General features: G+C 47.5%; 1 protein-coding gene across 1 annotated transcript; it reads left to right on the top strand.

Annotated features, from left to right (window-relative positions):
• Window positions 1–1,876: 1,876 nt before the first annotated feature.
• Window positions 1,877–18,304, top strand: setdb1b (SET domain bifurcated histone lysine methyltransferase 1b). The gene is made up of 25 exons (XM_080540036.1): window positions 1,877–1,977; window positions 2,765–2,968; window positions 3,144–3,307; window positions 3,518–3,561; window positions 3,719–3,836; window positions 4,110–4,289; window positions 5,115–5,316; window positions 7,810–7,883; window positions 7,983–8,173; window positions 8,727–8,856; window positions 8,974–9,094; window positions 9,551–9,718; window positions 11,138–11,510; window positions 12,090–12,351; window positions 12,717–12,807; window positions 12,917–13,033; window positions 13,253–13,422; window positions 13,578–13,829; window positions 14,004–14,180; window positions 14,344–14,504; window positions 14,939–14,958; window positions 16,619–16,746; window positions 17,342–17,598; window positions 17,730–17,818; window positions 18,000–18,304. The coding sequence occupies exons 1-25, from the start codon at window positions 1,961–1,963 to the stop codon at window positions 18,115–18,117; spliced, it is 3,828 nt and encodes a 1,275-aa protein (XP_080396162.1). The 5' UTR covers window positions 1,877–1,960; the 3' UTR covers window positions 18,118–18,304.
• Window positions 18,305–18,915: the final 611 nt, after the last annotated feature.

Below are 18,915 nucleotides of genomic sequence, written 5' to 3'. Positions count from 1 at the left end.
ATACGAACGACTGTTGCTTGTTGACTGTTTTTTTTCTTCTTTTTTTACTTGTTGTGTTTATTACGGAACACAGAGGCAGAACCCAACCAGGTCAAACCAATCTGCTTACCAGCTTACTTCCCACCCTACTGGTCTGACATAGATATTGATATACTAGATATTGCGTCAACCCTATTTGAGCTCATCCTTTTCACTAGGTCACTCATCTATTCCCTCTTACGTAGGCATGGCGATGACACATGTACACAAGGCTCCCCCACCTGTGGCTTAGGTAATGTAATATCCACTGACCACAGGTGAAGTTGCAGTGAAGGTCCTAGTGAACAGACACCAGAGCAAACTCACAGCTACCATGAACACACACACACACACACACACACAATAATTAGGTTCTCATTGAATTTTCAGTTGTAATCTGTGAACCCGATACACTGCTTCACTGTCTTCCTCCCCGGTGTAGCATGTAGGTGTCTGGTGTGTGTGTGTGCGCCACCCTGCTAAGGTGTTGAGGCCTCTCCTGAAGAGCTCAGCACAAAGTCCTGCATGGGTGTTCTAATCTCAGAAACGGCCTGATCGTTACCAAACCTCTCTTTAACTATTCATGGGTAGACACGGGTGCCAACTGTGGTTGCTTGTGTGTCCGTCAGTCTGTCCATCCCCCTGAAGGGGTGGGATCGGCACACACAGGGAAAGAGGATGTCATTAATGAGGGAAAGAGAAAAAGACTGGTGAAAAAGCACAGCAAGTGTGAGCTTGCTCACCCAAATTGAAACAGCAAAACTGCTAAACTGATTCTAACTGGAATTTCCAAAGAGGACTGAAGGGACCAACCAGAGGAAAATCACAAACAGCATGAAGACTTGTTATTAGGAATACATTACAAAGGTTTGTGGGACAACTGGACAGACACGAGCAAAGTGAAGAGGTGAGAGAGGACTTACGTGTGAGAAGAACCCTGCAGCAGAGATCACAGGACTCTCCCTCCGTGTTGGCCATAAATGGATCCACCGATTCTCCCACCTGCCAGGATGGAGGTGGACGTCGACCTGGGTTTGGCCCTCTTCTTCTTCTGTCTTCTCTGCCTCTTCCTGCTGGGCACTATGGTGCGCTGTGTCCAGATGGTGTTAAACCCGTACAGTGCCATCTCTGTCGCCACATACCAGGATGAAACACCTGAGGAATGAGAGAGACTGAGGTGATCATGGAACCATAATTCTATGGATGGAATGCCATCATAAAAGATGGGGATTGGGGGATTATTACAGAAAGGGGTTTACTGTGTCGTTGCTACCTCTGTGATTCCGTCTGTGAATGTCCTTTCTCGAAGATGAACATGAATCTTCTGGTTCAGACTATGCTTGGCCTCCTTTGTCCTGTTGTCCCTCGTCCTCTGTCTCTGTCTATAATGTCATACTGTCTCAATAAATATGGACCACTCCCCCACTCCTTTTCAAAATAAAATAAATAAATACAAAATAATTGGGGAAAAGTCTACTCTTTCAAACATTAATGAACAAACATTAAATGGCAGTAAAAGGTAGTAGATCCAGATAGGAAAAAGAGATGTAATTATATTGAAATCGATGTAAATCTTTTACATTTTTCCAATGCACAATAACATCTCAATTAAGAAAAAGAAAAATGTTACTTTAATGATATAATAATAATATAAATTAATTTAAAAAATATATATATATAATAATACATTCAATACCAGAATGTTGGTTTTTCACGCTGTTTTCATTTTTTTGGAGATGCATGGAGCTGTCACTCCTTTTTTTTTCTCACGAGACCTAGGGAAGAAACCACGTGACTGAAAGCTATGAATTGGTTCTGGGGGTGGGTCTTGAGGGTACACTCTTCTTGTGTTGGTGTTGTGCTAACCAGCCCCTAGCAGCTTCTCGCATAGCTGGACGCCGAGGAAAGAGAGGGAGAGACACGAGACGTTGATGCTGACAGAATGGACACCACTGATCGGTGAGTTTTCACCTTTACAATCTAGCTGCTACACCCTTAACCCTTTTCATTAAATAGTATCGGTACATGAATGAACATTGATCGTAAAGGACAAGACTTGATCGCAAGTCAATTGTGCAGCTAGCTGGCTAGCTAGCTTAGCTATCTCGCTTTCTTGAGGACGTGGGTTAGCTAAGCTAGCCACACACTTTAGTTTAGCTTGAGTCGTTGAGTTGTCGAAATGTTAACGTAATATCCTTTTGGTAGACACATGTTTGTTAATCGTACATGCATACTAAAACATTTGCAATGAACTACTTGTCAGACATCTACATGTAGCCATGAATGCTGCTAAATGTGTCTTTACGCGCCGCTTCCGACCCTTAAAAGTTATAGTTCCGTAGTTGTGATGTAATTTGCATGTCTAGTGTTCCCCCCCCCCCCCCCCCATTTAAATACTATGTTCATGCTACTCAATTGACTGTTTATGAGCACGGTATTATTTCCTCGAGATATCGACGTTTGGAATGGAAAGAGAGCACCGACATGACTTGTTTTGTGTTAACAATAGTTCATATAGTATATTGTGTGTGTGTGTGTGTACTATAGGATTGCTTCAATAAAACCTAGTCCTGGTTAAGCAATCTGAATATATTTAGGTGACTTGAGTACCTGCTGTCAATTCTTACGCATTATTACCCTTTCCCTCCTTGTACTCTCCCTTCCCCTCTGTCCCATCCTCTCTCTCTCTCTCTCTCTCTCTCTCTCTCTCTCTCTCTCTCTCTCTCTCTCTCTCTCTCTCTCTCAGTATGGAGGTGGAGGACTGGGACCCGAGCCTGGAGGAAGAGTTGGGTGTTTCTCTCGATGAGTTAAAGAAATGGATTGAAAAAGAGGTTGAGAGGAGCGAGGCTGTACAGCAGAGGAAGACCAAGCTCGCTGAGTTAAAGGAGTGGGTGGAGCAGAAGGAGAAAGAGGAGGCCGTTGTGGACACACTCTTCAAAAATGCTAACCAGTGAGTGTTTTTGTGTGTGTGTGTGTGTGTGTGTGTGCGTGTGTGTGTGTGTGTGTGTGTGTGTGTGTGTGTGTGTGTGTGTGTGTGTGTGTGCGCGCGTGTGCGTGTGCATGTGTGCGTGTATATACATAATATGTATACTTGTATGTGTTTTTCTCCTGTCTGTGTCCCCCAGGTCCATAGCGGAGTGCGAGACTTTAGTAAAACAGGCTTACCGCAAGGTGGGGCTGACCTACAGAGAGAGCAGTTCAGATGACGACGGAGGCGGAGGGGCCGAGACCTCCGAGGTCATCGAGATAGACGATGACGAAGACGATGACGTCATCGCCGTGGACTGTCGTAAGTTTTGATGTTTACCTACAACTACTTAAAACACAAAAACAAACCTTGTCTAAACAGGGTAGCCCCCAATGAGACAGTATTTTGTCGTCTCTGGCATCTTGCCACTATGTACCTCTGTTAGACATGATTTTTTCAGACTGTCCAGACAGAACATGTCAGCCCTTTGATTAATGGATTTCTGTTTCCCACATCCCATCCTTTCCACAGTGGTTCCACCCATGCAACCTGCAACACCTATTAAGGATACAGCGGTGAGAATGGAGAATTAACACACACACACTCCGCCTTTTATCATTGCTTCATGTTTCTGCCCCTGCTTGAATACTTAAAGCATTGTGTGTGTGTGTGTGTGTGTGTGTGTGTGTGTGTGTGTGTGTGTGCGCGCTCTTGTTTGTTTGTTTGTCACAGTTCAAGGACGCGTCGGCTGCTCTCCAAAGGACCTCCCATCACATGCAAAAGTTGTCTCAGACAGTCAACAAACTTCCTGTTAACGCGACCAGCCCCGAAACGCAACCAGTCCAGCCAGGTAAGAGCCATTTTCACCCGTACACATACCAACCCCATACTACAGTACCCCCCCCCCCAGAATCGGCATGAGTAAGGACACTGTTAAACACAGCGTTGACCATGTAACCGCAGGGTCCCCGGTTCGATTCCGGCCGGGGACATATCCTGCATGTCATCCCTCCTCTCTCTCTCTCACCCATCCTTCCTGTCTAAAATCTCTACTGTATCTGTCAATAAAATGAAAAATATGAGTGAGACAGAAAAAATTACTTAACTTGTCATTCCCCTCTAGGTGGCGTCCACCCGCCGTTGCCCATGCCAGCGGTGTTTGTGTCCCAGGCTCCCACCAACACCCCCACTCAGCCTAACCCCAACCTGAAAGACGACGAGCTCCGCATGGACATGAGCATTCTGGGAAAGAAACGCACCAAGACCTGGCACAAAGGCACTCTCATCGCCATCAATCCAGTCGGTAAGAAAACCCCCCCCAAAAAAGCAGCTGTCCAAAAGCTTCCCGATGATGCAATGACTGATGTTTAATCAGTAGTGCTCAGGGAATGAGATGTCTCGTTTTCGAACAGTGTTTTTGGTCCTGAAAAGCTCTTTCTAAGACACTTAGTTTGCATACTAAACATGTTGTTACTGGCCAGGAGTGTTCTAGGGGAGGGTGTCTGCCTCTTCAAATCGTGAGACAAATCGTGAGAGGTGTTTGCCTCTTCAAATCGTGCACCCATGCTGAAGCACAGCTAATGTCAGACACTCCCTGTCCATTTCAAGGGATTAGTAGTAGTAGTAGTAGTAGTAGTAGTAGTAGTAGTAGTAGTAGTAGTAGTAGTAGTAGTAGTAGTAGTATCATTAGGGAGGATGTTGAACTTTGAACTAGGGCGGCTGTGGCGCAGGAGGTAGAGTTGCCGTCTAATGATCACAAGGTTGGCAGATCAGCGGTTCGAGCCCCGGCTGGCCACATGTCGAAGTGTCCTTGGGCAAGACACTGAACCCCAAAGTTGCTCCCAGTGAGCGGGCCAGCGCCTTGCATGGCAGCTTGCCGCCGTGTGTGTGAATGGGTGAATGAGAGGCCGTTGTAAAGCGCTTTGGAGCAGCAAAAAAGGCGCGATATAAGTGCAGTCCGTTTACCATTTGAACTGAATTTCACCACGGTGACCAGAGGTGGCGTATTTCCCAACAGACCTACGCCTTGCTCCTTTGAAGTTCCACGCTTGTATTTATTTTCTCTCTTTTGTTTGTAGTGAATAGATTTAACACCACCCTGTTTCCATCTGTCTGTCTTTGTGTGTAGGGAGTGGCTATAAGTTCAAGGTGAAGTTTGAGAACAAGGGAAAGAGCCTGCTGTCCGGGAACCACGTGGCGTTTGACTATCACCCGACTCTGGAGCGGCTGTACGTGGGCGCCAGGGTGGTCGCTAAGTACAAGGACGGAAACCAAGTGTGGCTGTATGCCGGCATAGTAGCAGAGATGCCCAATAACAAGAACCGCATGAGGTGAGTGGAGGGGGGGGAGGGGGGGGCGAGGCGATTGTTTGTGCGTGTCTTTACAGAAAGAGAAAATGTGGATGTTTTTAACAATGCACACAGGTTCTGCTTCCAGTGTGTCCCCTACAATTGCCTTGTGGGGGCATCCAACCCGAATCTGGCGAGTGGCAAGCCCATGGGCTCGTTGGTAACGTTAGTCTGCCAGTAGTCTCGCATAACCTGCCCTATCTCCACACTTCATAACCTGCCCTATCTCCACACTTCATAACCTGCCCTATCTCCACACTTCATAACCTGGAGGTCCAGCAAGCCCCGAAGTACCTTGGAGTGCGCCTGGATCGGACATTATCCTTCAGGCAACACCTGGAAGAAGTCAAGGCCAAAGTGACATCCAGGGCCGCGCTGATCCGCCGCCTTGCTGGTACAACCTGGGGAGCCTCCGCTAAGACGCTAAGAATATCCACCCAAGCCCTGGTCTTCTCTGCAGCAGAATACTGCGCCCCAGTCTGGAGCAGAAGCCCTCATGCGAGAAAGGTCGACGTGGCTATCAATACCTCCCTCCGAATAATAACTGGATGCTTGAAGCCTACCCCTGTGTCCCTCTTGCCAGTCCTCGCGGGAATAGCACCGGCCGGCCTCCGACGGGAGGCTGCCACCCTCGCCCTGGCCAGGAAGGCACAAAAGCATGATTGGCACATCCTGCACAACACCACCATAACACCAGCACCTCCAAGCCGACTCAAGACCCGCCACCCTTACAACAAGGCAGCACAAGCCATGCTCAACTCCACCTCTGAGGACATCTCCAGAGATGCATGGCTGGCAGCAGCTTGGAAGCAGGAGTGGGAGTCAACCGGGCCCTCCCGAATCCACCGCTACATCTGGGACCCAGGAGATGGCGCCATTGGAGGAGACGACCTACCACGCCGGCAATGGACCACACTGAACCGTCTACGAACTGGTGTCGGTCGCTTTAAAACATCAATGAAGGCGTGGGGCCTGGCGGACAGTGCGGCATGCGAGTGCGGTGACCCAGAGCAGACCGCCGACCACATAATCACCATCTGCCCCTTATATAGACCACCCTCAGAAGCCAGCCTCTTCGACCTAGAACCAGAGATGCGGGCATGGCTACGCGACACCGAGTTGGACCTCTGACGTTACACGAAAGAAGATAACCTGCCCTATCTCCACACTTCATAACCTGCCCTATCTCCATACTTCGCTTCGCACTGTGGCAGTGCTGGAGAATAATACAAGATTTTGTGTGCGTGCGACGCGATCCGGTTGTTAAGTCTGACGTCAAACGTGACGTTTTGCAATTTCCGGGTCCAAACCAGAAATTCTTCCCACCAGAATACCAGTGTACTACAGCGGTAGAATGACAGTTTAATCGTTTTTTAGACTCGGATCTATTCATACAACAAGGGACACAGCACTTTCCCGTTTTCCCCATATTGTCAGGGTATTTGAGCCTCGCAAAAGCGCTATATAAATATAATTTATTAATATTATTATTGCGGCATTTCGAAGACAGCGCCTCAGCCAACTTTGGACCCGGAAACACGTCACGACTTAACAACCGGATAGAGATTTTGCCGGGTGAGATGTCTGCAGATGAAAGTAAGCAAGTTGAAACGTTAGCAAATATAATTGCTGAGTGTTCTGACAGAGAAAGTTGGTTAAAATGGGTCGTTATTATTGTGACTAGAAAGTGTCTAGTAGATATACAATCTTTCTTATTCTGCTAGAATTGGGCTTTATGGTAATACCATAATGGCATATTTACAGTACATGGACAGTGGATTGAAGCATTGGAAATGTCAGTTTTTTATAGTTGGATATAAAAAAAAATCAGGTGAGAGTAAAGTCAAAATGACATTATCTGACTGCATTGCCCACAGCAATCCAATATTCAATTATAATTATGTTATAAATTGATATGGATCAATGTATACCTCTTATTAGATTATAAATACTCTGGTTGTTATGTTTGCCTTTTGGTTGACAGCAAAAGAGGGAGAGAGGAGGATAGAGAGGGAGAGAACGAGAGAGAGCAGGATAATTTAACCAGGATGGTGTCAGCACACCAGAGAGTGAGAGAGCAAGAACCGGGTGAGAAAGTGGACAGGTAGTCAAGACCACATAAGTAAGTAGCCTTGAGAACCGATGGTTCTGGAGCCCTTCTGCCTGCGAGAACACATGCCTCTTTTAGGGGGCAGTATCTCCTGTTTCCGTAGCGTGAGGCAGCTTAATGTACAAGTACACCCCCTGGACATGACGCTGGTATGTAAGCAGGGTCATACCCCCTGGGCGGGGGGGGGGGGGGGGTGTCCATGCCATGGTCCATGCCACCCCCCCATGGCAGCAAACCTAGGGGAAACACTGGCTTCCTATGGAGCATGTCAATAAAACTAACTGTTGATGTTTGTTGATGCCATTTATTTCAAAACAAGTTTGTGAAAAGCGTTTATCAGATCCTATGTCGGTGTGTGTTTTTAGGTTCCTGATTTTCTTTGATGACGGTTACGCCTCCTATGTGACCCTGCCGGAGCTCTACCCAATCTGCCGGCCCCGTAAGACTAACCTCTCTAGGTTACTTTCATTCTCCATCTATCCTTTCCACCCACCTCTTCTCTCCATCTCACTCTCTCTCTCTCCTTACCCTGATTTAGTGAAGCGTACCTGGGATGACATCGAGGACGTGTCGTGTCGAGACTTCATCGAGGAGTATATAACGGCCTACCCCAACCGGCCCATGGTGCTGCTCAAGGCGGGGCAGGTCATCAAGACGGAGTGGGAGGGGACGTGGTGGAGGAGCCGGGTGGAGGAGGTCGACGGAAGCCTCGTCAAGATCCTCTTCATGGTACGTACACCCGTCACCGTTTGGGTTAGAATAGATTACGTTCAAAAGGAAGTTGTTGGTGTGTTTAGTATGAAGAGCAGCGTGGTATGAAGTCCAGCCTCCTTGTTTGAATGTACTTGTAGGAGCCATGAATATTAATTCTTGGGTATTTAGTACAAAAAGCTAATGGGTTTATTATGAGCTTATTTGATTTGTTTGTTTATTGTTTTGATCACGTTTATTGTTTGATCTTCCTTCCGGAAGTGACATGATTGTGGGCGGGCCTGCCTGAGGTTAGTTTAAGCACCTGTTTACCTGTATGGCGGGAGTGGGGAGAGGGAGGGGAGACAGGGTCGCTGTAATTTTGTTGACCGCATATTATTTACGATTTGTTTGATATTCTTTGTTTTGGTCGCTTATGGATTTATGTACGTCAACCCAAACCCTGCTCGCGTCTCTCAATTTTTGGCTCGATCTAGTCGCTACAGTACTTATGGTGTACACTCTGCCTAAATGACTTATGTCACGAAACACGTCCTCCTATAGCGGTGATGTGGTGTTTGTCGTTCCACAGGATGATAAGCGGAGTGAGTGGATCTACCGCGGTTCCACCAGGCTGGAGCCCATGTTCAACCTGAAGATGAACTCTGCCAGCTCCCAGGAGAAGAAGATGGCCGGCCAGCAGAGGACACGGCCCAACATGGGTAAACAATCAGTCACGATCGAATCAATCAATCAATCAATCAGTCTGTCTGTCAATGAGTTTTGTAGATCAATCAAACAGATCTCCCTCCTCTGTCTCCGTCTCTCTCTGTGTATAGGAGCTTTGAGGACGAAGGGTCCAGTGGTTCAGTACACCAGCGAGGGGGTCAGCTCCTTGACCCCCACTAAAGAAGCGCCGTCCACCTCGCGTATCCAGCCCCCTCAGCCTGCACGCACAGAGTGAGTGACACACACACACACACACACATACTGTATGTATATTATATGACACTCACACACACTACTGTTTATGTATGTTACATTGGGGGGGGGGCGGCGGTAGCCTCGAGGTTAGAGGGGCCGGCTAGTAATCGGAAGGTCGCTGGTTCCATCCCCGCCTCAGGAGGAAACTGCATGTGCCCTTGAGCAAGGCACTTAACCCCTAATTGCTCCAGGGGGCGCTGCCTATGGCTGACCCTGTGCCTAGAGCAAAAAATACCACAATTGGATTGAAGTTGAATGCATGGCAAATAAAATATTATTATTATTATTATTATTGAAGACACAGGGACTTAGATGCGCTCTCTCTCTCTCTCTCTCTCTCTCTCTCTCTCTCTCTCTCTCTCTCTCTCTCTCTCTCTCTCTCTCTCTCTCTCTCTCTCTCTCTCTCTCTCTCTCTCTCTCTCTCTCTTCCAGTGCTTCTAAACAACAAATGGCTAAGAAGAGTACCGGTACTTCCCCGTTCGTTGTGTCATTTGGAGGCCCTGTTCGATTGGCGAGTGATGGACCCGCCCCCACTCCTAGCCCTAGACCCGTCGCCATGCAGCCCCACACCTCCCCTGCCACCCCCATTAACCCATCTAGGTGAGTGACGAGTGCCTCGTATCATCAAAAGCATGTAGATGATTTGCTAATGAACTATGTAAGTAACTATGGACATCTTAATTGATGCAGGTTGTGTGTGTCTATGTTTGTGAACTTTGTTATTGTATGTTTCTCTTTCTTTGTCTTTTGGTGTTTTTTCTTTGATGTTGGTATATTCATAGCTTTCAGTCTTCCCTAGCAACCACCAACCTGACGGGCAAAAAGTATCATAGCAACATCGCTCAACATGGCGAGTGGACGCAATTTACCGGCTGCCTACTATTTAGACCACCTCACCCATGAAGAACTATCAAGATACACGACGGTGATAGGAGAGTAGGATTGACACCATTCAAATGGTTTTGGATTCCATGTCTTCTCCTCTATCCGGACACGTTGGAATTATTTTCCTAACCCCCGGAGAATCAAAGTTATTGACCCGCAAAGGGTGCCTCCTTGACCGGCTTTGCCCGTGTATAACACCGGCTATGGAGGTGGTACAAACACAATACTATTATTGCTAAATTCACCATCAGTATACGGTCATTTTGAGCCCTTAACCACCGCGCTGACACCCCGAGACGATATACTTTTAACCTTAAACTCGATCAACCGGGCGTTCACACGCTGCTGGACGAAACTACCGCTGACAGCGGGGCGAGGGAATTTCTACCCGGGAATTCGCTCCTTGCTGTGTCGACGGTGATAGGAGAGTAGGATTGACACCATTCAAAAAGTTTTGGATTCCCTGGCTTCTCCTCTATCCGGACACGTTGGAATTATTATCCTAACCCCCGGAGAATCAAAGTTATTGACCCGCAAAGGGTGCCTCCTTGACCGGCTTTGCCCGTGAATAACACCGGTTATGGAGGTGGTACAAACACAATACTATTATTGCTAAATTCACCATCAGTATACGGTCATTTTGAGCCCTTAACCACCGCGCTGACACCCCGAGAAGATATACTTTTAATATGAAACTCGATCAACCGGGCGTTCACCCGCTGCTGGACGAAACTACCGCTACTCCCGCTGTCAGCGGGGCGAGGGAATATTTCTATCCGGGAATTCGCTCCTTGCTGTGTCCACGGTGATAGGAGTGGAGGATCGACTCCATTCAAAACGTTTTGGATTCCATGTCTTCTCCTCTATCCGGACACGTTGGAATTATTTTCCTAACCCAAAGTTATAATCAAAGTTATTAACCCGCAAAAAGTGGGTTTTGCCTGTGGGTTTTGCCCGCAAAAAGTGCCTTTTGCCCGTCAGGTGGGCGTTTCCACTATGCTGTTACGTCACATGAAAGCTATGAATAAAAATGATAATGAAAATATTGTGGGAAAAAAAAATATGGACATCTTTTTGTCTAATTCTGTCAACGCCTCTCCGCCCCTCTCTCTCTCTCTCTCTCTCTCTCTCCAGATTGTACGTCCTCCAGACAGGCTCCATCCAGACTCTGACTCCCCTAGAGGCGTACCATCCCCATCATCCTTTATTACAACATCAGCAGTTGCAACTGCCTCCTCCTCCTCCTGCTCCTGCTCCTTCTGCTCTTCTCCTTCCCCCCCCTCTTCCTTCAGCCCCCTTTAAGTTCTTCAACGACCGCATCCCCCACGAACCGTCGTACCGCGCCCCGGCAGACCTGGTCTTCTACATGCAACACACCTGTCAGCCCACCTGCCTGAACCGCATCCGGCCCCCCCGACGAGACCTGCACCGGGGCAGGAACCCCCTCCTCCACCCCCTACTGTACGACTTCAGACGCATGACCACGCGGCGGAGAGTCAACCGCAAGGTAGGATGGACCCATAGTACACAGGGTATCCGTGGTGTCTTGAAAAGTATTAAAAGTTGATAAATCAATTTTGGGAAACGATTTTATGAGGATACCCTTCACGATTTTATGAGGTCTTGAATTTTGTAGGTATTTTTCTGAATTAGACTCTGTCCAAAGAGTTTGAGTCCTTAAAACTTTTAGTAAAAGTTTGTGAAATCGTTAGTTTTATTAAAAAACAAAGATGAACCGGAAATTCTGTTGTATGATAGTGGTCTAGTCTATCGCAAACTAAAACTGTTAAGTTAAAGGTGTCACTGATGTAAACGGGTTACAGCTCCAAGTGGAGGTGAGGTCTGGAAAAATATTGACAAGGTCTTTAAAAAGTCTTAGAAAGGTATTGAAATTAACTTCAAGATTCCTGTATATACCCTCGTACATTACTGCTGCCTGTCAGGGAGAGGGATGGAGGAGGAGGAGGAGGAGGGGGACATATAGGGATGTAGTAGGGGGAAGTCCCCACCTCTCTTGGCTCCCTGGATTGAGTTGTCACTGTGTTTTCCTGCCTTACATTTTGGAATTCTGCCCCCCCCCCCCCAGATGTCCTTCCTACTGTTCTACAAGGCTCCTTGCGGCCTGTGCCTGCGCAACATGGCCGAGATCCAGCGCTACCTGTTCCAGACGGGCTGCGACTTCATCTTCCTGGAGATGTTCTGTCTGGACCCCTACGTGCTGGTCGACCGCCGCTTCATGCCCCAGAAGCCCTTCTACTACATCCGTGACATCACAGACGGCCGCGAGGACATACCGCTGTCCTGCGTCAACGAGATCGACGTCACGCCTCCGCCAGACGTGGCATACAGTAAGGACCAGACGTTAGGTTGGGGCTCCGGAGGTTGTGGCAACCACTGATTTCCACTGGGGGGGGGGGGAACACACACGCATACCCAAGCCAGAGAATGACACGGAAAACAGGGTACTCTTTAGCCCCCAAGGGCTAATGAGCCCGTGGTGCGCTTCCCACGGCCAATTGTATCTCCCTGCTATGACGCCGCCCCCCTGGGCGGGGGGGTGGCCTCTATCAGTGGTGCTGAGAGCTCTTACATTACCGGTTGAGGTCCCCATAACATGGTGTTAGGGTACCTTAGGGTTGCCACAAAGTATATACAGTAAAACTACCTGAAGAATACCGAGTTGACTGGTCCGTGTTTGTTTCTCTCGTCCTAGGTAAGGAGCGCATCCCTGAAGACGGCGTCTACATCAACACCAGCTCCGAGTTCCTGGTCGGCTGTGACTGTACCGACGGCTGCAGAGACAAGTCAGTCTGACCTTTTTGACCTTTGACCTCCCCGTAACCCTTGTATATCAGCACTAATCCTCCCTATGTTTGGCTGAGGTCACCCATGATGTTTTGGTCTCTCCTCCAGGTCCAAGTGTTCGTGTCACCAGCTGACCCTCCAGGCCACAGCCTGCACCCCAGGAGGACAGATCAACCCCAACGCCGGATACACCAGCAAGAGACTGGACGAGTGCCTGCCGACCGGGTGAGACACACACACACACACACACACACACACACACAAAATCACACACCTCCCAACCCACAGTCTGGCTTGCCCCCCCCACAAACACTAGCGCACTCTCTTATCTTATGACCACATGACAGAGCGGACAGTGTCGTTTTGCGAAGTCAAACAATGAATTAATGAATTTCCCCCTCTCTTCTTCTCTCCTCCCCCTCTCTTCTTCTCTCCTCCCCTCAGGATCTATGAGTGTAATAAGAGGTGTAAGTGCTGTAGTCAGATGTGCACCAACAGGCTGGTGCAGCACGGCCTGCAGGTGCGTCTGCAGCTCTTCAACACGCGGAACAAAGGCTGGGGGATCCGCTGCCTCGACGACGTGGCCAAGGGCTCCTTCCTCTGCATCTACGCTGGTGAGGGAGGGAGGGTGGGAGGGAGGGAAGGAAGGAGGGTGGGTGGGAAGGAGGGAGGGAGGTGAAGCAAAGGAATGCATCCTACCTAGGGTTGCAAAATTTATCATTTCCATATTTCAATTTTTTTCTCATCTCTCTGTCTCTCCTCCCTCCAGGGAAAATTTTGACGGACGACTTTGCCGACAAGGAGGGCTTGGAGATGGGGGACGAGTACTTTGCCAACCTGGACCATATCGAGAGCGTGGAGGCGGTCAAAGAGGGCTACGAGAGCGATGCCCACTGCTCTGACAGCGACGGGAGCGGCGTGGACATGAGCCGGTTGAAGGTGCCCGTCTCCGCCCGCGCCATGGGCAAGGGCGCTCCGAAGACCCAGAAGCAAAACAACACCGGCAAGACCAAGGGCAAAGGTGAGGGGCGGGCGGGGGGGGTCACAGGGTCATTCACAGATCAGGAGGGGGGGGGTTGCTACGGGGATGTCTTCTGATCGGACCTAACCATTACCTTCCGTTCCATCTCTCTCCTACCGTGCTTGCTTTCCATCATTCCTTCCTTCCCTCCCTTCATGTCCTTGCTACTCCCAGGAGCCCAAAAGAGCGACTCCTCTGGTGACGATAGCAACGAAGAGGACGAGAAGGAGGAGGAGTCCAATGACGAGAGTGACAGTTCGGACGACACGTTTGTGAAGGAGACCGGCTTCACTCCGAGCTCCGTGTGGAGGAGCTACACCACACGCGGCCAAGCCAAGGGGGTCAAGGAAGGTGTGTGTGTGTGTGTGTCTGTGTGTGTCTGTCTGTGTGTCTGTGTGTCTGTGTCTGTGTGTGATTGTGTAGCTATATAATACAAACCTCAGTACTGTGTCTGATGTAGAGCTTTTGCTCCCCCCCCCCTCACCTCTCATTCCTCCCCCCTCCGCCCGTTCAGGGAGCCAGGACAGTAAGGACGGGATAACAGCAGCAGGGGGGCCGGAGGACAGGAAACCACCGCACATGCCGGAGGAGAGCGGGAAGAGTAAAGTGGCGTCCTGGCTCACCACCCAATCCTCCACCACCGTCAAAATGGAAGGGCTGAAGATCGAGAAGAAGGTGAGCAGGAAGGAGGGAATATTCTCCACCATCTGTTGGATGAATTACCTTATCTATAGAGAGATGAGCTTATCTATAGAGAGATGAGCTTATCTATAGAGAGATGAGCTTATCTATAGAGAGATGAGCTTATCTATAGAGAGATGAGCTTATCTATAGAGAGATGAGCTTATCTATAGAGAGATGAGCTTATCTATAGAGAGATGAGCTTATGTGCATTATGTGGAAGCTATGGGTCTCATGAAAGGTACCGTCTAATCAGATGCAATGCTAATGCTATCTACCTCTAATCAGATGCAATGCTAATGCTATCTACCTCTAATCAGATGCTAATGCTAATGCTATCTACCTCCACAACTGCTGGTCCCTTAAATGAATGATGTGTGTCCTGGTGTTGTCATTGGATATTGATGAGTACCTGTCTTCTGTTCTAGGAGCCTGGGGACATCAAAAGGTACGTGAAAGACATCTTCTGCCCCTCAGCACTGCGTCTCCTAAAGACACCCGCTTTCCCTTCTACTGCGTCCCTAAAAACTTATATTGCCCCCCTTGTAATGTTAATGTTAATGTTAATTTTATTTATAATGCGCCCCCCATCCAACTTTTACATCGGCCCGGGGCGCATTGTACTGTTTCTCTGTTTCTCCAGTGAAAAAAAAATATGGTTTAGAAGTAGGGTTGGGTATCGTTTGGGTTTTATCCGGTACCGGTACCTAACCGATACTTTAAAACCGGTACCGAAACGGTACTTAATTCGGTACTTTTGATTTTTTAAAATTACATATATATATATAATAATAACACGGTCGACAACATTAAACAGCTTTTCACTTTTTTATTGCTGAGGCACAATATATATTAGTTAAATATACACTCAAATTAAAATAAATTAAAATAAAACTCCTGCTGACTGAGGCACAATATACATACTATATATAATATTACAGTGAAATATACACTCAAATTAAAATAAATAAAAATAAAACTCCCACCTCAGCAATTCTTTTGCAAAAAGATCAGCATATTTGCCTTCTCTGGCAAAATACGACACCTCTTGACTTTTTTATTGTCATTTTGACTTTTGTTTTGTTTTGACATAATTGTCTAATGGCACAGATTTATAAACATAAAGTAAACAAATATTGTATTCACGTCACTTTACCTGAAACAGGGAGATTCCACAGTGGGAAAGGAATGCAGTCCCTTGAATTTCCTCCACCTTGTCTTTGGTCAAAGTTCCCTTCTTTGCCAAGGTGAAAGCGAAAGTGAAAGCTGTCAAACACGGTGCACCCGGTTAATAGTACCCTTAAATGTATCCTGTGCGTTGCCAGGTGTTTCATCAAGTTAGATGTGTTCCCTGCTTTACACCCGAATGATTTTAAGCATTTTAAGCATTTTGACAACTTCCATTGTTTTCGTTGAGTCGGGTGAAATGCAGCCACACTTTAGAACGCTTCCTTAGGGCCTTCGGCATTCTCGGTGACCTCGTAGCTAGGCTAGCTAGCGAAATTCGATAATATGATGATGATGATAATAATAATAATAATAATAATAATACAATTCAGATAATATAATAATTTAGTATATATGCTTTCACTCACTCTTCTTAACTCGTAACACAACTGCTCAGCTCACTACTACCACGACACGCACTGAGTGGAAATGTAACAGGCGATGTCACGTCACGAGTCACCAGTTGACTGTTGCATGACACCGGACACCAGGGGGCGAGATAGAAAAGTACCGAAATGAGGTACCGAAATCTCCTTTGCAATTCGGTACGGTAGATACCGAATGTAAAGTAACCGGTACCTACCAGTACTGATTTTCGGTACCCAACCCTATTTAGAAGAAGGTGATAGGAGAAGGTTTTTCCTTCTATCAATGGCCCCGGGCCTGAGCTGGATTACTCTTCCTGCTACGAATGGTGGATTGATGATTCATTTGCTTAGTATTCAAATGTATTGATTGTAAGTCGCTTTGGAATAAGGTGTCTGCTAAATGCCCCCCAAAATTAAAAAGGTAAAGGTGAAATGAAAGTCGGTACCCACAAGACATCACTGACCATTGTCTCATCAGATTAGTTGAATGGTTTTGTGTGTCTGTGTGCACAGTGGCCCCCTCCCGGTGAAGACAGATGGAGTGAAGAAACAGGAAGTCATGACCCTCTCTGACAGCGACGATGTCCAGACCATTAGCTCCGGATCAGACGACAACAAGGAGAGAGAGAAACGCACTCAGGGTGAGGGGGGGGGAGGGGAGGTAAGGTAGGGGAGGTAAGGTAATGTGGGTTTGACTGCAGTTTCAAGGATTTTTAAGTTTAAATTGTATTGTATAGGGGCGCTTAGGTGGCGTAGCGGGTTAAGCGTTGACCATGTAACCGCAGGGTTCCCGGTTTGATTCCGGCCGCGGACATATCCTGCATGTCATCCCTCCTCTCTCTCTCACCCATCCTTCCTGTCATATCTCTACTATTATCTATCATAATAAAAAGAAAAATACGAGTGGGACTGCCCCACTCCGAAAAAATTACTGGGAAAATATTTTATTTTATTTTTGTACATACATTTTTTTATTTTATGTTTAAAAAAAAAGAACAACACTATGGGCCGGTTTCACAGACAAGGCTTAAGCCTAATCCTAGACTAAAAAACATCTTCAATGGAGATTTTACATTGAAAGTGTGATTTAGTCCAGGACTAGGCTTAAGCCTTGTCTCTGAAACCGGCCCAACATCTGTTGTATTTGTATATGTGTTTCGCCCAGAATTTACTCTCTCCTTTCACTGGCCCACCCCCGCCCCTTTCTCTCTCTCTCTCTCTCTCTCTCTCTCTCAGGTGTAGTGAAGAGGCAGGTAGCAGTAAAGTCTACGCGTGGCATCGCCCTTAGGCCGATGACCGGTATGGTGGTGAAAACTGGCGCAGGCGGAACTGGGGGAGGAAGGGGGGAGACGGGGGGGCAGGGCGGGACACAGAGTCAGGGGGGAAAAGGGGGAGACAGCGGACCCAAAAACACACGGCAGTTCTTTGACGGCGAGGAATCATGCTACATCATTGACGCTAAACTAGAAGGCAACCTGGGACGCTACCTCAATGTGAGTGTGTGTGTGTGTTGAACTTTGTGTATTTTCTTTACTGTGTGTGTACACTGAATTGGATGTTTAACTCGTAAAAGGGAACTAAGGTCTTTCCTTACCATATTGTCCTCCCTCTCCGCCCTAAACAGCATAGCTGCAGTCCTAACCTGTTTGTTCAGAATGTGTTTGTGGACACACACGACCTGCGTTTCCCCTGGGTGGCCTTCTTCGCCAGCAAGTGAGTCTCGTGAAGGATCTTGACCTAGCTTGACGTGAACACATTAGCATTATTGTGTGCAAAACAATGAGACTAGTATAGGACACTTGTTAGCATCTTAGCTTTACTGTGATTTTTGCAGTTGTGTTGTACACTATTGGCATTAATGTGTGTTTGTGTGTTTGTGTGTGTGTGCGCCCAGGCGTATCAAGGCAGGCACAGAGTTGACATGGGACTATAACTATGAAGTGGGCAGCGTGGAAGGCAAGGAGCTCCTGTGCTGCTGTGGGTCGACAGAGTGCAGAGGAAGACTACTATAATGAGCAGTCCTTACCTCCATCCTTTTCTCTCCATATCTGTGTGTGTGTATGTGCAGTGGCGGATTAAGGTGGTCAGTGGCGCTAGGCTACTCCTTTGTGTGAGACCCCCCCCCCATACACGAGCCTCCCCCTCCCCAAAATACACAACTCACGAGCACCCTGCACACACACACCACTCATAATGCTTTACCATAAAACACATTGTGCTTTAATAACATAATGCAAACAATAAAAAATGCACTGAAAAGGTTGTTATCATTCAGTGACTCTTGGATGTTGGCATAGTTCTGGTGTAGTGCTTTTGTTGCTTGCGCATGTGCTGACCATCTAGTATCTGACAAACTTTTCAATGTCTCCAGCCTCTTGTTGTCAATAACATTTAGCCCCGCAGTTATTATCTGCCAACGCGCCGTGGATTTGGAACAAAAATTATAAAGTGTCTGTACAAAATTTAAAAATTCCATTGTCACAGGGCAACAATCTACACTGGCAACTCCCACTAAATTGAGTGTATGCGCTGCACAGGGTACCCACTCGGCCAAATTATTTATCTCCTTAATGCGTGCTTGCAAACCACTGTAAATGCCGGACATGTTGGCTGCATTGTCATAACATTGGCCTCGGCAGTTATTGATGTCAATGCCCATTTCTTCCAAAACGCCAAGAACAGACTGATAAAGTGACTCCCCTGAATGACTCTGAATTGGCAAAAACTTGAGAAAACGCTCCTCCACGCATCCATCTGGTGACACATATTGTATGATGAATGTGAGCTGGTCTGTGTGTGCAACATCTGGT

Source organism: Nansenia antarctica (assembly GCF_963989245.1).
Source record: "Nansenia antarctica genome assembly, chromosome: 10".
Taxonomy (NCBI): Eukaryota; Metazoa; Chordata; class Actinopteri; order Argentiniformes; family Microstomatidae; genus Nansenia; species Nansenia antarctica.
Note: the sequence above shows the minus strand (reverse complement) of the source record. Positions and strands in the feature narration are given on the sequence as shown.